The 23839-nt window shown below is 46.7% G+C and overlaps 1 protein-coding gene across 1 annotated transcript in view; it reads left to right on the top strand.

Annotated features, from left to right (window-relative positions):
• Positions 1–23421, top strand: part of LOC6551267 (teneurin-a) — a 126834-nt gene extending 103413 nt beyond the window's left edge. The window contains exons 11-16 of the mRNA XM_026982279.1: positions 1857–1976; positions 5582–5749; positions 5971–6163; positions 6684–8068; positions 10451–11016; positions 15503–23421. Coding sequence (XP_026838080.1) covers positions 1857–1976; positions 5582–5749; positions 5971–6163; positions 6684–8068; positions 10451–11016; positions 15503–19395 — 6325 coding nt within the window. The 3' untranslated portion in view covers positions 19396–23421. The remainder of the gene's footprint in view (positions 1–1856; positions 1977–5581; positions 5750–5970; positions 6164–6683; positions 8069–10450; positions 11017–15502) is intronic.
• The last annotated feature ends 418 nt before the right edge of the window (positions 23422–23839 follow it).

The raw sequence follows: 23839 nt of genomic DNA, 5'->3' as shown, positions 1-23839 counted from the left end.
GGATATCGGTGCACGACCCAGTCTCCTCAAAGAAAGTGACAAAGAAAGCGGGTTGCCATAGTTTCTTCTCATTAAATGGAAATGTAAATGGAAATGAAAATGATTTTGGGCGCGCAGCTGCGTCCCTCATCAATAGACATTGCGAAAAGGGGCGATTCGTGGAGGGTTAAACACTGCCAGAGGACACTGCAAGGGCAACTGACTGGTTTGCATTTCGACCCGTGGAAAGTATCGCATTTCGCAGCCGAACGCCAATCGATTTATGTTATCGGGTCAAATGCTTTCTTGATTTCCTACAGCTTTGGGCCCTTTTGTGTTCTTGGTTTCACATTTGTTGTTTTTTGAGTTGATCGTTTTGGCCTGGTTAGCCGTTAGTCGCATTTATCGAATATCGTTGAGAATCGCAGCAATTGCGTTATATATCGAAATAAATTTTAAAATAGTTTTTTCTCTAATAATAATTATTGTCAATTATTGCATGCATTTAGTTCAATACATATGGTGGTGCTGAAATCGGTGGGGAAAGTTATCGATAGACTATAAGCTGTGGTTAAGCAAATAACCGTGACTTGTAAAGGCACATATAGTAATTTCTAAAAATGTTAACATTTTGTACCACTTAAAGGGTATGTTTCCAGATCTTATATATACATTTCTAGTTTTTGCAACAATGTTCATTAATTTTAATTCCTTTTCACGCTTGACTCTCCAAAGGAAACTGAGGCCGAATGCCTTCGATAACATTCACCCACCGATCGATAGACCATCAATCGTTGCACTCTCCCATTCCCTTCATTTGGTCGCAGCTTCCACTTCATACCGAAACCAACTTGAAATTCTGATGAACTCACTGAGAAATGTTGAAGGATTCGATATATATTGGCATTCCAAAGTCGGGTCTTGAATATACCCCTCATCCGCCATTCCGCCCCACATTTTCCCCATCCAAGCTGCGTGCCAAATGCCATTTGCACTTGCAACCCGGGAAAAGTAGGAAAATTGGGGAAATCCATCTCCTCTTCCCCTGCTCTTCCCCCGCTCTCTTTTTTCAGTAGCTCATTGTTGGACATTCATTCGATTCATTCCACACACTCGAAGATACACATTCACACCCAGTTCCAATAATTGAATTACCCAAAGCCAGGCAAACACTTTGAGATTGTCCCGCAAAGAATTTCCCAGAACACAGAAACACACGCTCACAAAAGATATAGACACACTGCAGTTTCATATATACATATATATATATATATAAATATACAAAAGATACCGATACAGATACAGATACAAAGTAGAGAACGCATTCCTGGCGACAAAATTCTTAGAAACTCATCCCATTACATTCTCATTCCCCGTCTCGCTCGCTCGCTCGCTCGCTCGCTCTTTCCGTCTCTCTCTATCTTTATACATACAATCCTAGTTGAAATACAATACTTATACATATGCATACGAAACATAGCTATATTACATCTATATTATATATATATATATTCATATATATTTATATATATATTTTCTGAAATTATTGCATATTTTTTTCGGTTTGTCCTTAGAGCCAAGTGCTGAGAAAACAATCGAGTCGCTTTTCAGTTTTCCCATTCCATCAATACAGACAATTGCTCAATGTTTTCTTCACCTTTTCAAAACGTATGATTTCAACCACAAAACTAAATTAGAAACAAACGGAAAGAAAAGAAAATAAAGAAAAAAATGAAACAAAAGCAAAACTCGAACGCAAATTTGCCAAGTAACTAACATATATATTTTTGTCTTTTGCAATAATCCCAATTACGAAACCATAATCCCCACCCCATCCCAATTCGACGTGGATTACTCTGGATTGGATAACAAAACAGCCGTGTATCCGTAATGCGTGGACAGGTGATCACTCCCCAAGGACTCGGAATTGTCGGCATTCGGGTCTCCGTGGATCGCGACTCCCGATTTGGATTCACCCTAACTCGTCAAGGAGGCTGGTGAGTAGCAAACCCTATATTTTCCATAGTTATACCGAAAACGCGATTTCCAGGGGAAGTACTGCATGAAATATTTTGAAAAGATACATTATATTAGCTTCCGATTAATGGTTCCCTTGGCAAATGCAAGTAAATTGCGTACGGATGAGCTGCTCCACTGAGGGGTAGTTTTTTTGGTTGATAAAATTCTGCTAATGGAATCCGCCGCCGATGGCCAGAGGCCCAGTTGCGCAGTCCAAAATTAAGGCGAACAAAATAGACAAAAAAGAAATAAAAATTGAGAATATAGAAGGTGAAGATGCGCCAGCGAGGGCAAGTTATCATATTTTTAATTAAATCTCCGCTTTGATGTGCGGCCAACTTCTTCGAGGTCCTCCGACCTGCGTCCTCTGTCACCAACTCATCAAGCTTACACAAGTGGTTAGCATAATTAGAGCAGACAGGCCACAATTGGCCAAAAGCCGCAGGAGTGGTTCAGTTTCTTGTCTTTTGCAGGAAAGCACGGGGGGAAATGGAATGGACATTAGTTTCAATTATTTGACATTTCATTCAAATTGCTTTTTAAGCACAAATGCTCGGAGAACTTTTGCTCTAATTGAGCCCATCAAAGATGCAAGGACGGCACCGAAGTCTGAATCAAAATCAGAATCAGAATCTGAATCTGAATATTTTCTCAACTGTGAATGGATGGCAAAATTCGGTGAGGAGGGGGAAAGTGCCGGCAATCCAATATATCTAATATAAATATTTTTGCAGTTGTTTTTCTTTTTTGTACAAAGGATTTCCGTTTGCTGCCATCAGCAACATTGTTTGCTGTCCTTGTTGTTTTGCCATTTTCTTTTCTCCATGTGTGTGTGTGTGTGTGTGTGTGTTGGCCAATTTAAATAAACATTTCGCACCCGACTCTGCCTGATTTTATTATGGCCAAGCGAAGAAATACAAACAAAATCTGTGCAGCAGACAGACAAAACTCCGACTGTCTGATGATTATTTGTGTTTACTTTCCGCACACACACACACACAGACAGACATAGTCTCGCTTTTATTTCAATCTCGCACACACTCGCACATTAGCCTAGACAAATATGCAGGTGTATAGCATAGCATATCTTTGTGGGCCATGTGCTGGGCTCTGAAAATAAAAAGGAAACGGCACTTTTGCCCAACTGTTTCCCTGTCTGAGTGTGTGTGTGTGTGTGAGTGTGTGGTGGCCATAATTTCTCATTAGGCCAATGGCCAAGTAAGCGATATGTTGCATGTCGCTGCCGAATATCGCAACTGCAACTACTTAGTGGGCCACAAAAAGAGGTTCTGGCCCGACATAAATTCCTCCGCTCTTATTTATACATTATTATGACAACATGTGTTGTTGTTTCTTTTTCGACCCTTTAAGGGTCCTTAAAAATGTCCTTGTTATTTTTATATCCCTGCTGGTCGCCCTGCTCTTGCTCTTTGCCTCGCCATAATTCCTGTTTATGTTCGCCTTATTTTTAGCTGTTTTTATACACTGCCAGCCAGCAAATTAGTAACGCTTTGCCTTACTTTCAACTGGCTATTGATTTGTTGCAAAGCGCCTAGTTACTATTCAGTAACTATCGCGGAACCAGATAAACAATGTTGATACGGGATTTATTGAGGTTTTTGGCATTGAGAAACGCTTTTGAAACCCTTTTTCTGCGTGTACCTAAATAGGAGTTATTTTCCTGCATTCGTTTTGGTTTATGGCATGCCCTTTGCAGCTGAAAATGCTGAAAATGCTGTAGCTGCTGCTGTTGCTAATGCCGCTGCTGTGCCATGTTATGCGGCCCAATAAGCAACAGTGTGTTGTTAGCGGGTTGCCGCCCCCTCATTTTCCGCCCAGCGCAGCCCAGCTCGCTGGCTTTCCCGGGATTTCGCACACATATGTGTATCCTCTTACTTTTGGCCTCAGATTGTTGTAGCCGGCTGGTTCTTCTTGGGTCTGTTGCAGGATTTTATGGTTTTGTATTTATAATGTTTATTTCAATTCTATGCTTTTATTAGCTTCCCCGCCCCGCGCACTCACTCGCATTTTCCGCTTTCCTTTCGGACCGGCTGGGCTCTTTTCTCTGTTGCTCTTCTGGCTGCCACCATTTGTTGTCCTGCTTAATTTTTTTTTATTTTTTATTATGGTTTTTTCCGCTGCTGTAGTTGTTGCTCTGGCTGGCTGACATGCATTGTTGGTTGTTGTTGTCATAGTAATAAAGGTAATAAAAGTCATTATATTGTGCTGCAGGGAATTATTGTTGGCATTTTTTATTGCATAAGTATTATTAGAGTTGGCCCAGCGAAACGTATGTCCGCATGTGTGTGCGCGTGTGTGTGTGTGTGTGTGTGTTGGTATAGGTTTTTGGGTTGTTGCCTCCGCTAAATGCCACACCACCCACCGCACCACTTGCCACTCCCCGCATTTTTCCGGATATTCGCTCGTGCTCATAAAATCCAATTCAATTACAAATAAATAAATGCAATGCCACGACGGACTTTGGCTTCATACAGCTGCGGACAAAATAATAGGTCCGCGAGCTAGTTGGCGCAAAATACGAAGTTCTGGTGGTCTTATTTTTAGGTAACCCATTCGGTTTTTTTTAGTAAAAACCCATGAAATATTTAAAAAATCGAAAAGAACGCTTCGTAATATTTGAACTTTAATCGCGATTATATCGAATTGCAATGGCCCATTATTTAAGCCATGGAAACGTCAAAAATGAAAAAAACAGCTGCAGCGACAAAAACAGTGAAATTAAATTAGCAAAAATTGTAACCAATTTCAGCAAATGCCCTTACATATGTGTAGTTTTTTCCGCTTTTTTTGTAACCACTTTAGTTTTAATGAAATGCATGTCCTTGTTTATGGACATGTTTATGGGCAGCTTTGGCCGCTTTGGCCGCTTTGTTTACGAGGCAATTCAATTGAATGTTTTGTCATTTGATTCGGGGAAAATACGGCTGGGGCATTGAAACATTTTCCAGATGCAGCATGCCGTCCCACTCGCTGGGCTGCTGTCTGCTATCTGCTGTCCCTGTTGCGCGCACGAAACACAATTAAAAATTGCATTAATTAAATATTTCAAAAGTAAAAGTTTCTGCCATTTCTTGAGTTTCCAACGCAACTTGGCTTTGTAGAACCCCACCAGCCCGTGCTTTTCCGAGCTCCTGCTCCTGCTCCTGCTCCTGCTCCTGGATTTCCCTCCCCAGTTGTTGTTCTGTCCCTTTGTTTTCCAACATCTTCGTCCTCTTGGCAGAAGTTTGTGCAACTTTTCCGTAGCTGCAATGCGAATTTTCCCCCGTAATAAAGGCGGCGGCTCGCAATCGCCATCATTATATTTAATGCGGCTAACGCATGATAAGGGCCAGAGGGGGGGGATGGGAAGGATCTTAACTTGTGCTCTATACCTTCTGCAGCATCCGAAGTTTTTCAATTTCCCACAAACAATTGAGGTATTATCTGGGGCTCCACCTTGGCATTAGGTTGCGGGTGGAAGCTGCCAGTTCATTAAAATATTAATTTGCATGTTTGCCAGCAACTTTGGCACTAATTTCGTATTCCATTTCATATTGCTCATGCCACCCCACTCCATCCGCAGGTTCGATGTGCTGGTGAATGGCGGCGGGGCGGTGACCTTGCAGTTCCAGCGCTCCCCCTTCCGACCTCTGACCCGCACCGTCTTTGTGCCCTGGAACAGGATCGTGGTGCTGCCGCCGGTGCAAATGCAGCTCAGCGACGACGACGAGACGACCAGCCGGAATATCAAGTGAGTTTTCCAGTTCCTGTCCTGATCTCAGCACCTGAAGCTCAGGAAACAACAATGGCGGCAGAACAATTGATTGGAGTAAATCAATCCATTTCATCATTCCTCGACGCCCTAACATCTTTATTTCAGGCAAAACACTTAGTGACAACCAATAATTGATCCCTAACTATAGTTAACCAGTTCTGAATTATTCCGGCTAATAGCTACGCCTCCACTTCCAGGGTGGCGCCACTGAATCCCGCCCTGACGTTCCTCAACTCGATCCACTACCACACGGCGGACGAGGCCAACGACGCCAGCAAGGTGTGCATGGATCACGACCACGAGAAGCTGCGGCCCCAGCTGATCAGCACCTGGATGCCCAACGGAGTGGGCGCCATGCCCGGCAAGAGGGTCATCTTCGCCGAGACTCAGGTGGGTGTCGGGGAGTAGCAGCCCCCATTTACCACTTGCCATTTACTACAGCGTGGCCCGTCCCTAATGCCATTCCTAATTAGCAGTCCGGGCAGCAGATGCTGGACGCAGCGCAGTTTTAATTAATTTAAAGTTTGCCTTAACGACATTATAACTTTGCATCTGCCCGCTGAAAAGCGGGGGAGCTGTGGAGCTGTGGAGCTGGGTGCCTTTGGGTGACAGGGCCAGTGAGCTGGACATTAATTCTGGCCGAGAGCGGGGCAGCCCTACTCGAAGGTCTGGCCCTCGTCGGCGTCGGATTCGCAGTGCGTTTAATTGCAGCACTCGAACCTGTCCAGCTGCGGTCACCAGCAGACACTTGGCCATTACCTTTCCACAGCCGCTTATCCCAGCTCCGGGCCAATTTTCCCAAGTTTGAGCCGATGAAAGCAGTCGCTAGGGCCTAAGAAAGCAGCAACTAAGCCAATAATGTGGCTACTACGAAGAGTGTTAACCCAGCGCCTCTGCTCTCCATCCACAGATCGTCCAGGAATCCATCCAGATTCCGGGCTCGGACCTCCACCTGACCTACCAGTCCTCGCAGGCCAGCGGCTACCTGAGCATTGTGCGCATGCGGCTAACCGGCGAAACGATTCCGCCCACCCTGACCCACGTGCACGTGGGTGTGGAGATCGAGGGAGCGCTCCATGTGAAGACCTACGAGGCGGATCCCAGCCTGGTGCACACCTTCGCGTGGAACAAGCGCAATGTCTACCGGCAGAAGGTGTACGGAGTGACCGTGGCACGGATTTCGGTGGGCTACCAGCACAGCACCTGCCAATTGCCCGTGTGGATTGCCCAGACGGCCAAGCTGCAGGGCTACGACGTGGACATATCCGACATCGGTGGATGGGGCCTGGACATACACCATCACTACAACTTCCACGAGGGCATACTGCAGAAGGGCGACGGCAGCACGCTGCACATGAAGGAGTACCCGAGGACCGTCAAGGTGGTCATGGGCACCGGTCTGCAGCGACCACTCACCTGTCCGGATTACTGCAACGGCGTGGCCAAGGATGCCAAGCTACTGACGCCCATCGCCCTGGCCACCGGGCCCGATGGCAGCCTCTACGTGGGCGACTTTAATCTGGTGCGTCGCATCACGCCCGACGGCAAGGTGTACACCATTCTGCAGTTGAGCGCCACCCAGGTGTCGTATCAGTACTACCTGGCTGTTTCGCCGGCCGACGGCCATCTGTACATTTCGGATCCGGAGCGGCATCAGATCCTGAGGCTCGTGCGACTGGAGAAGGTCAAGGATCCCAGCATCAACAGTGATCCCGTGGTGGGCAGTGGCCAGCGGTGCATTCCCGGCGACGAGGGCAACTGCGGCGATGGTGGACTAGCTCTACTGGCCCGACTCTCGCATCCCAAGGGCCTGGCCATCGCAGCCGATCGCACCATGTACATTGCTGATGGCACCAATATCCGAGCCGTGGACCCCAAGGGCGTCATTCACACGCTGATCGGCCACCATGGACATCACAACCACTGGAGTCCCGCTCCCTGCAGCGGCACCCTGATGGCCAATCAGGCGCAATTGCAGTGGCCCACCGGCCTGGCCCTAAGTCCGCTGGACGGCTCCCTGCACTTCATCGACGATCGGCTGGTCCTGCGGCTCACCTCGGACATGAAGATCCGCGTGGTGGCCGGCACACCGCTGCACTGCAGCAATGGCGGCCAGGATGGGCGGGTGAACAAGACCGGAGCGGACAATGTCCTCGGCACCGTGCTGGCCATGGCCTTCTCGCCCTTCGGCAATCTCTACATTGCGGACAGCGATTCGAGGAGGGTCAACTCCATTCGCGTGGTGGACACGGCCGGCAATATGCGGTACTTTGCGGGAAAACAGGAGGGCACGGGGTGAGTAGATACTGCCAACTGTTTATCTTTCGGATGGTATCTCTAAATCTGTTGGATTGCAATGCTAAATTTGTGTGCGATATTTCCGTAGATAAGGTTGCATTTAAAATATGTAGTACCAATTATAGTTTTGGGGTCATTCGTTTATGTTCGCAGCCGAATTCCGCTAATTTAACGTATTTATTTCACAATAATGGGAAACATTCATTATTTTCCATTAGTTTTTATCCCAAATCTAAATTATAAATGTGGCTCCAAAGTTTAATAGGCAATAATTCACGCAGTTTGAGTGCGCTTAGCTGCAAAATTATAATTCAAAGGGTTCCCAACTCGCTGTCATTGTGTTTGTGTATTTGCACTTTGCCGAGTTATCAAAGTGCACTGAAAATAAATAATTCCCAATAGTTAGTAGTGCTCCCTGGGGTACGTGGCCATGGCATATGCAGCTCGAAATTCGAGTACCCGACTATTGCATTCCTAGTTGTTTTATGCCCACAAATATTGACTGGCTACTGGGTCAACATTACAGGGAATTTGGTCAGCAGGCCGCTGGCCAAAAATCGAACGAATAAAATGGAATCGAATCGAATCGAATGGAATGGGTGTGGATGGCGTAATTGGCATGCAGGAAAATGGGTTGGCTGACTGGGTGGCTAGATTGACTCCACTCGGACTTGTTTATGCGCATACTTGACCCAATTAAGTGAGCTCCGGGCTATTTGCATATTGCCGAGCGATATCAGCCAATTTTTCAAAATGTCTACCAAGCGACACACGGGACAAAACGCACATAGCACTGAGGAGCGAGCGAGAGAGTGAGATGGGGAGGGAGAGAGAATACTCGACCGTAGAGTGGAGCATAAATAATAAAAATTCAGCAAGAGCAGCACAAAATTGCCAATGCACCAAAACGGCCATAAATGTCAGGCCAACTAGGCAATACCCCCTAGTGTACCATATGCCCATCTCTCTCGCTCTCCATCTATTGCTCTCTTTCCATTCCATATAAATGCAATAGTGCCGGTATGCAAAATTGCATCGCTTTCTGCTCTTTTAGCAATCCACAGTCATGTTAACTTTATTTGACTTTATTAACCCATTTTGAAGGCATCGAAAACGGTGACCAGAAATTAATTGGAATTCTCACATTTGGGAATTTCATTGTCTGATTTTTCATTGCCCCAGCACACAACATACACACACACACACATGTGTGACTGTGTGTGTGTGCGTACATGTGTTTCTATAAATGTGCTCGTGCTGCAGCGGCACTAAAGCCATTTGCATTTTGTGCATTGATTAAAGCGGGGCAGAAAACGGAAACGGAAACAGCAGTCAATGAACTTAAATTTCTGACGCCAACGGAATAATTTTATGCCACGTTGCCCAGCGCACAAACGCAGTGCTACATAGTGTTGTAAAAAGCACTTTAGTGTTGGTCAGTTTAATTCGAGCATAAATTACAAAGAAGGAGAAATATAACTTTTTATAGCTGTGGCAATAAAGAAACCGTTCTTAATACCTATGTAGAAAATGTGGATAAGGAGTTTTTGAAGTAGCCGCAACTTAGCGCAATATTTCTAAATATAATGCAAATCCATAGTAAGCTCAGCTCTATGCGCACTGAATTCCGTGGGGTCATGTGAATGGCGTCAGGTGTCGGGGGGTTAAAGCGTTGATACGGGCGGCGGACGATTGAAGTGGGCGTGGCCGGCAGACGTGGCAAAGTAATTAGCGGCCGTTGCGCCACAGACAGAAACTATAAATCAACTTTTCACTCGTTTTTTTTTTTTTTTGTTTTTTTGTTTGCTTCTTCCCCCGGCGTCTTTTGTGCGGAGCCATATCTTTGGAGAGGTAGCACAGGCGGGTTAAGGGCCCGAGGGGCAGCTGGCGGGGCTGCCAAGGGTTAAGGGCGGTCTGTGTCTGTTGCGGGGGCGTGGCTGCGATAAGCGGCACCCGGAGTTCGCTTTACTTTAGACTGTTTATCGAACAAACAATGTCATCATAAATATGCGTCCCGAGCAGCCAGAAAAGCAGGGGAAATCCTGTAGGAAGACCCGAGCAAGGGTGCGGCCAGAGATAGGGAAAATAAGGATGACAGGAATGGGTTGATTGCTCTCAACCCTTCGTGGTATATGAAGCACATCTGTAGCAGTAGCACACAAGAAGGTGGCCTACACCATCGTCCATTTGGCTAGGAGTGGGCCATGTTCGGTTTACTTTCAATAGATTGCGTTCAAGTACATCAAATTCAGCAGGACACACGAAACTTGCACTAGTAATGTTGATAGAATTTAAATGCAACTTATATTTACGTACGCTAGGTCTTTCTGCCACATTTTCACACGCAATGTGCTCAATTTTCCCCCTTTTCCCCCTCAGATCCCAGACGTGCGACTGTGCGATTGGAGGCGGCAGCAATGGCAGCGCCGCCCACTCTGGAGTGGGCGGGGCCGGCGGCGGCGGCGCCTACTCGACGACGGTCAATCCGACGCGTCCGAATGGCGGCACCACCCCCACCACCCCGTCGGGCGGAAACGGAAGCGGAAATGGCAACGGTTCGTCGGCAAGCTCGGCCGGCGGCTCGGCGGGTGGTGGTGGCTCAAACGGCGGCGGAGGTGGTGCCAGCGGAGGTGCCTGCATCTGTGCGGGCGGCATTGCCCTGTCCACTGGATCCGGATCGAACTCCGGCACCGGCAGCAACGGCGGCGGCACCCTGGCCAGCATCGTCGGCAGCGGCGGTCTGATGTCCACCGGACCCACCACCACCACCACGGTGCTCCTGGGCGCCAAGACCACGGCGGCGGGCATAGGCGGTGGTGCGGCCACCTTGAACGACGACGGCACGCTCAGCAATGCGGAGACGCTGCTGTCCTCCAATGCCCGATTCCAGGCCATATCCGCCATTGCGGTGGCGCAGGATGGAGTCATCAATGTGGCCGATCAAGGTGAGTTCCCGCCCAATTTTGCCCACTTGGTATTAGGCTTGGTTTAAAGGAAGTACAGCTGTTCACCTACTTAAAACAGTTTATATTCACATAATTGGTTACCCATTTAAAGTGAATGGTGTACATCTTGGGAATATTTAGTCATGCGGAAAACTGGCATTTCAGTTCAAAGTTCGCATTACTTGCGGTGCATTTTTAGCCGTATCCGGTGGGATTTTATCTAGGGCTCCCCTCAGAACATATTGCTTTTCCAGGATCCTGACAGAGGGGCCCAGCAACTGTCATCTGATACAGCAAATTTGTCATCTTCTTCGCTGTGTTTTCCCACGCATGTGTGAGGAGGTTTCTGTGTGTGGGTGGAACAGGCAATTTGCTTTAGTATTGCATACTCACACACACACACACAAGCACAGCGACATGGAAAATGGAACATTTCCTTTGGCAAATTTTCTTCGGCTCGCACTTCTTCTTATTTCTGCTTTTCCTTGGCCAAGTTATTGTGTTAACAAGCGGGAAAGGGAGCAAAAATAGAAAATGTTAACTGCTGCTGGATGCGAAAGCATCGTATGAGTATAAAAAAGGAAACAAACGGAAAAATACGGCAAAACCGGAAGTTGAATTTCGACATATTGCAAAACACAACCACAGCAAATACAATAATAATAATGACAGCAACAACAGCAGCGGCAGCAGCCACGGAAATGGCAACAAAACTCGAACAATGAACAAGCTGCGTAGGAACAAGCAATTGTTGTTGTAATTGGCCATTAGGGCCAAAGGCGGGGGAGCCGTGGAAAAGTGGGCGGGGCCAAGGAGCGCAGGCCACAGAGGAAAGGAGCGAAACCAATTTCCGTTACCATTCGAACGACGACAAATTAGGACCCACTCTCACACGCACACACACACACACACTAGCTCACACACCAACACACTCGCATTCTCTCAGGTAACTGAAGAAAAACCCAAAACAAAATGGCCGCCAATAAATTTTGGGGGCCAAGGAAAATTGGGGAAATGAAGCACAGGAGAAAATTGTACATTTTTTAAATGCCAATGTGCTCTACTTCCAATCAAATAAATACACAAATTACAATAGTTCACTATCGAATATAAAATTGCCTTAAATTATAATTACAGAACCTAACATATTTTTGTTTTTAACATTAACCCCTATGGCTTTTTGCGCAGTGTACAACTAGAGAGCCCGCTGTAGAAGCAAAAGCTCAAAAAAGCACGGAAGGTATAAATTTGAGTGCATTAGCAGAGCGTAATTTGATAAGACCAAAAACGTAATTAATAAATTTCCACAAAAGCAATGGGATGGGGCTGCGGATGTGGATGTGGATGACTCCCCTAACGATGGACAAAAGGGTGGATTTTCGGTGGATTTTTGGGTGGCGTCGTTTCCTTTTTTGGGCTTCCTTCCTGGCGGATGGATCATCATCAACTTGGTAACTCGGCGCGGAAATTAATGAAAAGGCTGGGCGAGAGTTGTAGCCAAAGCCGTGGAAAGCAAATCAATGGCTATAATTAATCAAGTTTTAGTCTGCATCGGTGTTGGTGTGTGCTGTGTGCACACGTGTGAGTGATTGCTGTGTGAGTGTGAAAGGCGAAAAAGTGAAAATCAATCTTATTACCTACGCGGCATTGAATTGGCAAAACTTTTTGCCCCCTTGCCTCCAAAAAACGCGCCGCCCATCGCAGCATTAATCAGCAATACAAACAGACACACCATTTTATATATACACGTATATAGCAATTGCGTAGGTGTGTGGGTGCTTTCGCATCTGTGGCAGCAGACAGACACATACAAATGTAGCTGCCGGTCAAGGAAAAACGTAAATAAGCTTCATTAGCAGCTCGCAAGCTTAAGTGGCCTTTTTCCCCGGCGAGTATGTGAAAAATTATTGCATTAATTGCCCCGCCACGAAAAAATGTGAAGGAAAAGCGCGCTTTAAAATAAAGAAATGTCGATGGCATCGAAGAGTGACAGCAGCAATGCGTGAAAAACTGAGACAGTTGGTGATATCTGCTTGTTCTAGTTCCAACTTGGTCTAGATGATTTAGAAACATTTTTGGGATTTTTTCTATTTTTTATAGGGGTAACATCATCGAATTTTGAACAAAATATGGTTTAAATTACGCTTTTGAAACTGAAATGCAGCCGATTTGAAATTAAGTTACGAGCTCAGCAAAAGGTACGGAAATCCCTTTTTGGGCCAATATTTCCATTGTTTTGGCAAGGAAAAACACATATTCAGCTGTGTAGACTCAGAAAACCATTGACAATTTGAACCACAATGGCTCACTTCTCCCAAGTTACTGCCAAATAGGTGATACTTCCATGGGAAAATTGGGAAAGCGCTGGGCAGAAACATCCTTGTACCGATATCGGTATGGGGCTCCATTATACATGCATCCGCAATTCCCGTCGATATCAATTTCGCCAGCGATTTGGACATATGCCAGCTGGCCATGGCGACTGTTTAACGCTCAGGACGACTGCAGGACATCCAGGACTCGCGTGTGTGTGTGTGTGTTACAAACCCACTAAGGATGGTTTAAAGCGGGGCTGGTTGAGCAACAAACAGTCGGCGACACAATGGCAACAGCCCTTTGCACTGGGCAAAAACAAGTTGTTCAGTTTATGGGGTCATTACCATTACATTACAATTCACCCACACACACACACACACATACAGCAGGGGGAGGTGGTGGGTGGTGGGTGGTGCGCTCCAGCTGAGCGTCACACATTTATTGCATTGAAATTCGCTCAATCGCCGGTCTGGCCCTTTGCCAATTCGAATGCCAATGCCCCAGCTTCAGTTGGGAAAACGAGGCGGCTACACTGAAGAAAAAGCCGCATGAATGGATACCAATGCCCAAGTAGGCAAGTTTGCAATTGAAATGGATCAAACTACAATGGCCCAAATGCGATGCACTTTTGTCCTAATATTTTTTGCTGTGCAACACGCCGAACGCGATACCAAAAGCTGCTCTAAAATGTGACCATAATGGCTTACGGTCCAGCTACACGAGGTCACCGATGGGGGTGGATGTGGGTGGATGTGGGTGGAGCTGTGGGTGGTGGTCATGTGCCTTTCGGTGTGAAGGATCCTGCCTCCCCGCCGCTGTGCTTTTGGGTGCTCGGATGCGGATTCGCATTCGCATTCGGATTCGGGTTCGGGTAAATGAACTGTAACGCAATCAAATCAAATCAACACTGCCCGCACCGCAACAAGGAGAAGCCACAATGTATTTAATATTTTTATTGTGATATGTGCAAATAGCAGCACACTGGCACATAATTCGCAATCAGCGGTGAATTGTTGCATGCAATAATTGCGCGAAACGGCGGTTGGTGGCGGGTTGGATTTTGAAAAGGTCCCGGAGAATGGAGAATGGAGAATGTGTGGCTTTTGGGGCACAAACACTACGTTTTATTTAGTCACTGCCATGATTGTTGCCCTAAAAATCCGTAGGAAGCATCCTTCAATTTAAGGATGAACGCAGTGGCGGGCAGTGATGTAAAGTCAATGTGTTCCAAGGAGCCCGCCTCCCTGCGCTTTTCCACTTAGTTGCTTATACAAAACGCTGTCATCATCGTCCTTTGTTGTTGTCTGTTTGCAATGCAAAGCCGGAGGAAGAGGTGTTGAAATAAAAGGGGGATGATACCAGGGCGCTGCGAGGCGTGAGGCAAGCAAATTTATGCAAATCCAAAGCGATTTTCCACACTAACTAAAATGAAACGCTCTGCAGGGGCGCACGGGCAGGGGGCGTGGCCGGCGGAGGCAGGATGACTAGTAGTTGTAGCAGCAAATTGCACAAAAATACTTAAGACACTCGCTCACAGACGGAACCTACCTATGCGATTTTGTATTTGTGCATTTGCAGTGATTCTGAAAACTGAAAAATGGGGGTATTCAATGGATGGGGTGGGGTGGGTGGGAAAAGGCAGGGAAAACTGAGGAGGGGAAAATGCAGAGCAGTAAAAACAAACAGCTGCTGGAAGTTGGCGTTTAGCTTAAGCAAATGATCAACAAACCGAGGGAAAATCGAGTTTGGAATGGGAATGGAGCGTTAAGGAAGTGCGAATAAATTTGATGACCAGTTAAAAGGAATGCTCCAAGGAGCTGGGAATGAATAAATGAGTCAATTATCTGGCGAGGACAACGAGTGTGCGACTTTTTTTTTACGACTTTTCCCCGGCACTCGAGGCAAAGGTAATCAAATGCCGAGCAGCTGTTTCTCGAGCTTTTCCAGCCACCCATTAGGCAGTAAATAAAGTTGAGAAGCTACGCTTGTAAAAAGTTGCCTTCAACTGCGGAAAGTGCTCCTTTAAAATGAACTCGTCACACTTAGTGGACAATTCTTTATTCCTAATTAATTCGTTGCTAATATTGTGAATGTGTTTTACAAGTATATAAATTGTATTGTATTTTGCCTTTCCAAGGATGCCTCGTAATATTTTCGCCCATCTTTTCAGGATCGCTGCACGTTCTGGCCCTGGAGCACTATTTGCCCTCGCACGATGAGAACGGCGAGTTCCACATTCCGTTCCCGCCGTCCAGTGAGATATACGTGTTCAACCGATACGGCCAGCACGTAGCCACCAAGGATCTGACCTCCGGGAAGACACGCTACAGCTTCCTGTACTCGAAGAACACCAGTTTCGGCCGCTTGTCAACGGTGACAGATGCGTCCGGCAACAAGATCCAGTTCCTGCGCGACTACAGCAACGTGGTGAGCTCCATTGAGAACACGCAGGATCACAAATCGGAGATCCAGATCAATGGCATTGGCATCATGACCAAGCTGAGCGAGAAGGGTCGCCAGGAGATCGAGCTGGACTACGATAGCAACACGGGGCTGCTGAATTCCCGATCCTCTGGCGGTGAGACGTACATCTACCAGTACGATGAGTTTGGTCGCGTCACCGGAATGATACTGCCCAGCGGGGAGATCGTGAGAATCACCTCCCAGCTGGCCGACAGCCAGGGTCTCACTGTGTACGTCCATGCCTCCGTGGAGTCGCTGTTCTCGCGGGAACGGATCGCCGGCGAAGCCAATGAGCTGCTGGTTCTGGGCGGAGTGCGATCCACCTTCCTGAAGCGCGGACAAGCCCACGCGGATGCGGAATTGAAGGCGAACAACACCCTGGTGATCCATGGCGATAATGGCGTGGTGGTGGAGGCCTCTGCCGTGGCCAGACACCCGCTTCTGGAGGCAGCCCTGCCCGTGGAGGCGGAAATGCTGGCCATGTGGTCGCATCAGAGTGTCACCATGGGCGAGGGACTGACCAACTCCATGTACTCCGTCTACAGTCTGGTGGGTGATGTCAGGAATCCGCAGCAGACGCTCAACCGTGAGATTTGGGTCAACCAGTCGCGGGTGATTGGCGTGGAGTTCGATCAGTTCACCAACCGGGAGACCTTCTACGATGCCCGGCGCACCCCGATCCTGATAGTGGCCTACGACCAGTCCGGCCTGCCCAAGTCCTATTACCCCACCAATGGCTATCCGGTAAACATCACCTACGATCGATTCAATCGCGTCGAGGGCTGGGCCTGGGGTCCGGCGGAGCTGAAGTACAGCTACGACCGACATGGCTTGCTCTCGGAGATCACCTCGCAGCAGGATGGCATCGTGTCCTTCGTGTACAACGACTGGAATCTGGTCTCCGAGATCGGTTTGGCCAGCCAGCGCAAGTTTGTGCTGCAGTACGATGATGCCGGCGGCTTGCGGCATGTGGTCCTGCCCTCCGGCACTCGTCACAGCTTCAGCATGCAGACCTCGATCGGATTCATCCGCTGCACCTACACGCCGCCGGGCAGCACAAGAGCCTACCTGCAGCACTACAGCCATGCGGGAGCGCTGCTCCAGACGATCCTGCCGGGCGATGGCGCCCGCATCGTATATCGCTACAATGCCGCTGGCCAGTTGACGGAGGTGGTCCATGGCGACGGGAGGAGCGAGTTCCAGTACAACGAGGCCACCGGAATGCCGAGCACCGTTTCGCATACGGAACGGGAGCTGGAGTACCGCTGGGACTTCGAGTACGCCGCCGGCTTGCTGGCCGAGGAGCGCATCGATTATGTGGCCAAAACGGGTCTGAGCAACGCCAAGTTTAGCTACGAGTACGACTCCCAGCTGCGAGTGGTGGCACTGCAGGGCAGGATCGGGGGTCAGAGTCTGCCGACGCAGGCCTTTGCCTACGATCCGCGCACCGGAAGACCCAGCCTGATTGGCCAGTTCCGATTCTCGCAGCCGGCGCTGAATCAAACCCAATTGCACGACGGAACCGCTAGCTTCACGCGGACGGTGGACGGACGCTTCCAGACGCAGCGTATGGCCCTGGCCATCCATCGGCTGGAGGTGTTCCGCATGGAGTTCTCCTACGGCGTGCACGGCAGGATCTCGCAGACGCGCACCTACACGCGGAACATGGCGGTGAACAGCTATACGAATGTGAAGAACTACACATGGGACTGCGATGGGCAGCTGGTGGGCGTGGAGGCCCAGGAGCCGTGGGGCTTCCGCTACGACGACAATGGCAACCTGCTGTCGCTCACCTACAGGGGCAACACCATACCGATGGAGTACAATGCCCAGGACAGGATTGTCAAGTTCGGCGAGGGCCAGTATAAGTACGATGCGAGGGGTCTGGTGGCCCAAAACGCCAGGGAGGAGCGCTTCCACTACAATACCCAGGGCCTGCTCGTCCGGGCCTCCAAGCGCGGTCGCTTCGATGTGCGCTACTACTACGATCATCTGAAGCGGCTGACCACCCGAAAGGATAACTTCGGCAATGTCACGCAGTTCTTCTACACCAACCAGCAGCGACCCTACGAGGTCAGCCAGATATACTCGCCGCGGGATGGCAAGCTGATGTCACTGACCTACGACGATGTGGGTCATTTGATCTACGCCCAGGTGTACCGGCACAAGTACTATGTGGCCACGGATCAGAGCGGCACTCCACTGATGCTCTTCAACCAGTACGGCGAGGGCATTCGGGAGATTATGCGCTCGCCATTCGGCCACATCGTCTACGATTCCAACCCGTACCTGTATCTGCCCATCGATTTCTGTGGCGGCATTCTGGACCAGGTGACCACGCTGGTGCACATGGGCGATGGTCGGGTGTATGACCCATTGATTGGCCAGTGGATGTCGCCGGATTGGCAGCGTGTTGCCGAGCGGATCATCACGCCGACGCGTCTGCATCTGTACCGATTCAATGGCAACGATCCCATCAATGTGGGTCACGAACGTCACTATCCGGAGGACTTTGCCGCCTGGATGCGCACCCTGGGCTACAATGTAGGCAATCTGGTGCCGCAATTGGCCCGCGATCTGTGGCAGCCGCCGGCACTTTGGGGCCGACCACCGGCCAATCCAGTGGCCCTGAATCTGCGGCGTCCCTTCGATAACATTCCCACCATGGCGGTGGAGAGCGGTTTCCTGGCGCACCTGAACGTGCGCCGCATGTCGGACTTTGAGCAGCTGTCGGCACCACCGCGTTCCGCCCTCAAGTGCGATGTGATGGACCCATCGCCCAAGACAATCGGATCCGATACGGAGCCACCGTTTGGCAAGGGCATTGTCGTCTCCCGCACCGCCGATGGCCAGGCCATAGTGTCCAGTGTGCCGGCGGCGAATGCCATTTACCGGGATGTCTACACCAGTGTATTCAATCGCTCCAAGCTGCTGCCCTTCACCTTCGTGGTGCACAATGCCCAGCAGGACTCGTTCTTCTTCGTGAAGGAGGACGCCTGGCGGGCCACCGAGGATCGCCAGCAGCTGAAGCGTCTGCAGGGCCAGGTGAACACCACGTTCCATGAGATCACAAGGGAGGCGACCGTGGGCAATGGACCAGCGGGCGCAGCCAGTGGTGGCGCCGGCTCCTCATCTTCCTCCTCCTCATCATCCGGTGGCGGCTCGTCCTCGAATACGGGCAACTATCTGGACGTTAAGATTCACGGGGCACACGCCATTATCAACCTACGCTACGGCACCACCGTGGCCAAGGAGCAGCAGCGCCTGATGCACCACGCCAAGCTGACGGCGGTGCGAAAGGCGTGGCACCGCGAGAAGGAGGCACTCCGCAGCGGACTGACCACCGCCCTCGAGTGGAGCCAGCAGGAGACCGATGAGATCCTGAAGCAGAGCTATGCCAACAACTACGAGGGTGAGTACATTCACGATGTGAACCTTTATCCGGAACTGGCGGAGGATCCGTACAACATCAAGTTCGTGAAGAAGAAGGGCGCCACCGGCGGTGCGGCGGGGGTGCCCAATTCGCGACGTCGACGCCGCAGATCCACCGATCTTATCCAGGAGGACGAGGAGGAGCTCCACCGCCCAGCCGACTGTTAGCTCCGCAGGAAAGCCCCAAAAACCAGCCACTAAGTCGCGAGGAGCGCAGTGAAAACCGAAGAACAGGAGACATAATTATTTATATTTATACATATACATATATATATATATAGACGTATATATATATATATAGTACACAAATCTATGTTATCGAACCAGTTTTTTGATGTCAAGGAACATTATATATATATATATATATACACGTATACATAAAATATTTTTTTTTATTGTTAGCCACTAGAGAAGAGTAATTAAAAGTAAAGAAGGCAAATTAATGAAAACTAAGAAAGCGACATGCCAACATAATCCCATGTAGCTGCATGTACGTTTATATATGTGTGTGTGTGTGTGACGTCAGCTAAGCCGCAGATACATTTACCGTACAGATACAGATTGCAGATACAGCCGCGGATATAGACGGAGTTATAGATATACAGTTATATATATATGTACACCATATATATATATAGTATATATTTATAAAGATAATGGATAGCATAGTGTAGTAGTCATACGAGCATAAAGCGTACCATACATACAGAACATATGTACATGCATACTCACCACAATAAGGGGCGCAGGCGGAAAATTAGCGGGGCGGGAAATTCACGGGAATGGGCGTATCTAATTTTTTTTTCGTGGTACTCGAGCTTTTTGAGACTGGCATAGTTTTAAACAAAACCAATTGAACGGCAACTGACCGACGGACCTTCAGGAGCTGATCCCTTGGATCTTCCATTTGATACCAACCATCCAATGTACATAAGCGGAAATGGAGAGAGTGGTGGCGGGAACGGAAGCGGAAGTGGGCATTTTGAAGGACAGGCCCAGACCAAAACTTACACATACACACATATAGACAGGCACACCGACGGACTCACTACACTAGACAACCGGTTTTGGGTTGTGGGAGATTTTTGCTTAGCGAAAGCTATCTCTCGTTTGCTTTGCACAGTGTCAGCTTTGAAAATTAAATGGAAAAGAAACAAAAGTAAGAAACGTAATTATAGAGATCGAACAACAAAATGTAGCTGTTAGGAGAAATGGTTTTTTTTTAATAAAATATAAAAGGATATATATTAAATATAGAACACACACACACACATATATATTTATAGCGAGAAACCTATAGCTGTAATGTCCTGATAGATAAGTTTAAGTTTTGTCCTACTTAATTAATTAATTTATTCATTATTATTGTTCATACATACATATATGGCCGAGGCAAGGGCAAACACATCCACAATCCAAAAAGAGAAAAAAAAAATATTGAAAAGTATATATCGAACTAATTTTAATTATACATATTAATGCTATTATTATGTGGAATGTGAAATGTTTTGTTATTATTTGTAAGTCTGCTTTTCTCGAACTCAGCTCAATGCGGCCCAAATAAACTCAAAACCATAAAACGAATCGAAATAAATAAAGCTTAAAACAGTATTAAAAACAAACACAAACACGAAATAGATATATGATTTCAGCCTTGGAACCCAGATCGAGATCGTTGAGCTTTCCGTCCAATTTGATTGAGATTGCCAGGGATCCAGAAAGATATTAGATGCCAATTAAAGTAGAATTTGACCGGATTAGTTGACCAATATTGCTTCGCTTAAGAAAACCCCACTTTTTGCAGATCGAATTTCACTTGTTTTCCATGAATTGGTGCTTATCGAATTTATTGCCACAACTATATGTGTAGGTATAGTTGAATAATTGCGTGTGTGTGTTGATCGTTTCCTTGCCTCCTAGAAAATAAGCAAATACTTGCTAATAACAAAATACCGTAGAAAAGGAAAACAAAAGATTGCTGAATTAGTTGCGAGCAAGCAAGAAAACGAAAATTTTATAAAAATTACCAAATCGAAAACCAGACCACAAACGAGGCCAAAACGATCGATCAATTGGACAGGAAGGGAGCATGAGGAGCATGAGGAGCCAGCCAAGTATAACGCAGCTTAGAGCAGAATGAGTGTCCGTATGAGTGTCCGTTCAAGGGAGCGAGTGCTGTCCGCCCAAGAGCGATTAGTATCGGTAGAGCTGTACTGCTGAATGTCCGCGCGGACACATGCCAGCTCAAGAAAAGAAATACATTTTGTCCGCACATGAGAGAGATAGAGTCCGCGTGCGTGCGATAGCGTTATATCAAAAAGCAAGAATGGAAATTAGGAGTCTCCCGATATTTGCCGGAGTATCTGTGTATATATATTAAGGCTAATCAAGGTAAACTAGTGTTATATCGTATATGGCACCGTGCATCGTAATCTCTAGTTATATATACGAAAACAAAAAAAAAAAAAACTTAATATACAAGCTCACACAGAATAGTGTGAAATTTTTTTTGCTTTTTTTTCTCCATCGTTGTCGCGCCTAACTAGATGTAAAATAAACGAGACAAACTATCGGATAAATGGCATATATAAATATAAATAAATATATGTAATATGTATAGGAGTCGACATGTTAGTTGTACGTGTGCGGGGTACCACTGTACTTTCCGCTCGAATTTCTCCCATCTGGTTTTCGATTCGTTTCCATTTCCGTTTCGTTGATTGGCAAACCAAAACAATTCGAAAAAGAGCAGGAGTCAGTTACCTATTAGAATTTGGCAAGCATAAAAAGCAAACAAGCAACAAAATGAAAACAAACAAAAAAACGACATGAAATTGCTTCAAAAGCAAACAAAAAAAGATAAACAAATGGCACACTAAAATAAATATTATTGATTAGAGCAAACTATGAAATGGCTTGAGAACGGAGAAACCGAAATAAAATAAATGAAAAGTAAAATATAAAACAAGAACAGCAGACGCAGCAAGAAATATTTATGTGTACATAACTGAAAAACCAAGTATTTTAGGATATTTATGTTAGAGCTACATAAACTTCAACTTAAACCGAAGGAGTAACTTACAACTAAACCTAAACTTAAAACTAAACTAATGCTAAAGTTGAAGGGCGAAAAAAGAGGAGAAATACTTAGCAAATAAAGAAACAGGGAAACAATTGAGATAAATTAACATTTAAACGTTTTGCACACCACAAACAAAATAAACAAGCTAAACAACAACTAGAACAGAGCTCACACAGATACAAACACACACACAGATACAAACACACCCTCCCACATACACCGACATAAATACAGATGCAAGTACATATACACTCGACAGCAAAGCAAACAACAAAATTTAGCAACAACAAGAATTTATGAGATATAATAAACAAATAAACAAAATAATACAAACAAACCAACCAAAAGGCAGCGACGCAACAAGAAAGTTGAAATACTTATTATAAACAAATAAACGCAGAGGAGAACAATTAAAACAAAAAAAAAAAAAACAAAAAAAACAAGAAGAACAAATTATATTTATTAGACAAAATAGCAGAGAAGATGAATCTGTAGTATATCGAACTATGTAATTCACAAATAGTAAATAAACCGAGGCAAACCAAGCAAACCTAAGGAATATTGTAGGGCAAATTCAAATTAATTGTGAAACGAACAGAAAACACTCCCACTTTTTTTTTGTCTGTGTAAGCTTAGTGGAGAATCCAAGGGCCGGCGGGGGGCGGAAACCCCTCCTCGACCCCCGCATTGTCAATGCAAACGATTAACGATAACCCCATTCATCACCTAGAACCCCCTAGGCATATGCATATATGTATCTATCGGTAAATGAACAATTATATATGGCATTATATTACCACAGCAGAACAGTAAACTAAAATGACATAAAATAAAAGTAATTACGATAATTATTGCAATAATGATAATGATATACCATATATGTAATGATTTCAACGCGAAACGAGAATATTTTAAGCGTATTAAGTTGAACTATATTATATATGAAAATATATAAATGGAAAAAAAACAAAAAAACGAAAAAACAAGCGGTAAAGATAAACCAAAACAAAAAAAGAAAACCACACAACACAACTTCTGAGGATATCAAGGGTCTAAGAATAAATAAAACTAATGAATTAATTAAAAATAAATAAATGAATATGAAAACTAAATGTGAAGCTATACCCCTGTGTTTTTATTTTTCTCTGCTCCTCAATGGCTGCGACCAACGTGAAAAGTAAGTACGCAAATTGTTCAAGCGAAATACATATTTCTGAGTGTGCTGACTTACAACTTGTTGTAAGTTGGTGATGCGTGGGCCTGAAAGTTACACCCCATTTGATCCTGCAGCTGTGCTGCATTCAACTATGCCCATGAATAGCTGGCGTAAATACCCTGGAAACGTGATCGCTGAGGCAGAGGGTGCTTGCCAGTCGAGCCACTTGCCCCCAAGGAAGCTAAGCCCAAAATGCATACATAATAATCAACTTAGTTGGTGTGGCTGCTGTCTTGGCCAGAGCGTTGACACACATGCATGCCAAATGCGTTTTGGGGGCGGTGGGTCGCTCCGGCGACTTGCCAAAAGATTTG

Source organism: Drosophila erecta, unplaced genomic scaffold (genome assembly GCF_003286155.1).
Source record: "Drosophila erecta strain 14021-0224.00,06,07 unplaced genomic scaffold, DereRS2 tig00000126-arrow-pilon, whole genome shotgun sequence".
In the NCBI taxonomy this organism is placed as follows: Eukaryota; Metazoa; Arthropoda; class Insecta; order Diptera; family Drosophilidae; genus Drosophila; species Drosophila erecta.
The sequence above is the reverse complement of the archived record's forward strand: the minus strand, read 5'-3'. Positions and strand labels throughout refer to the sequence as shown.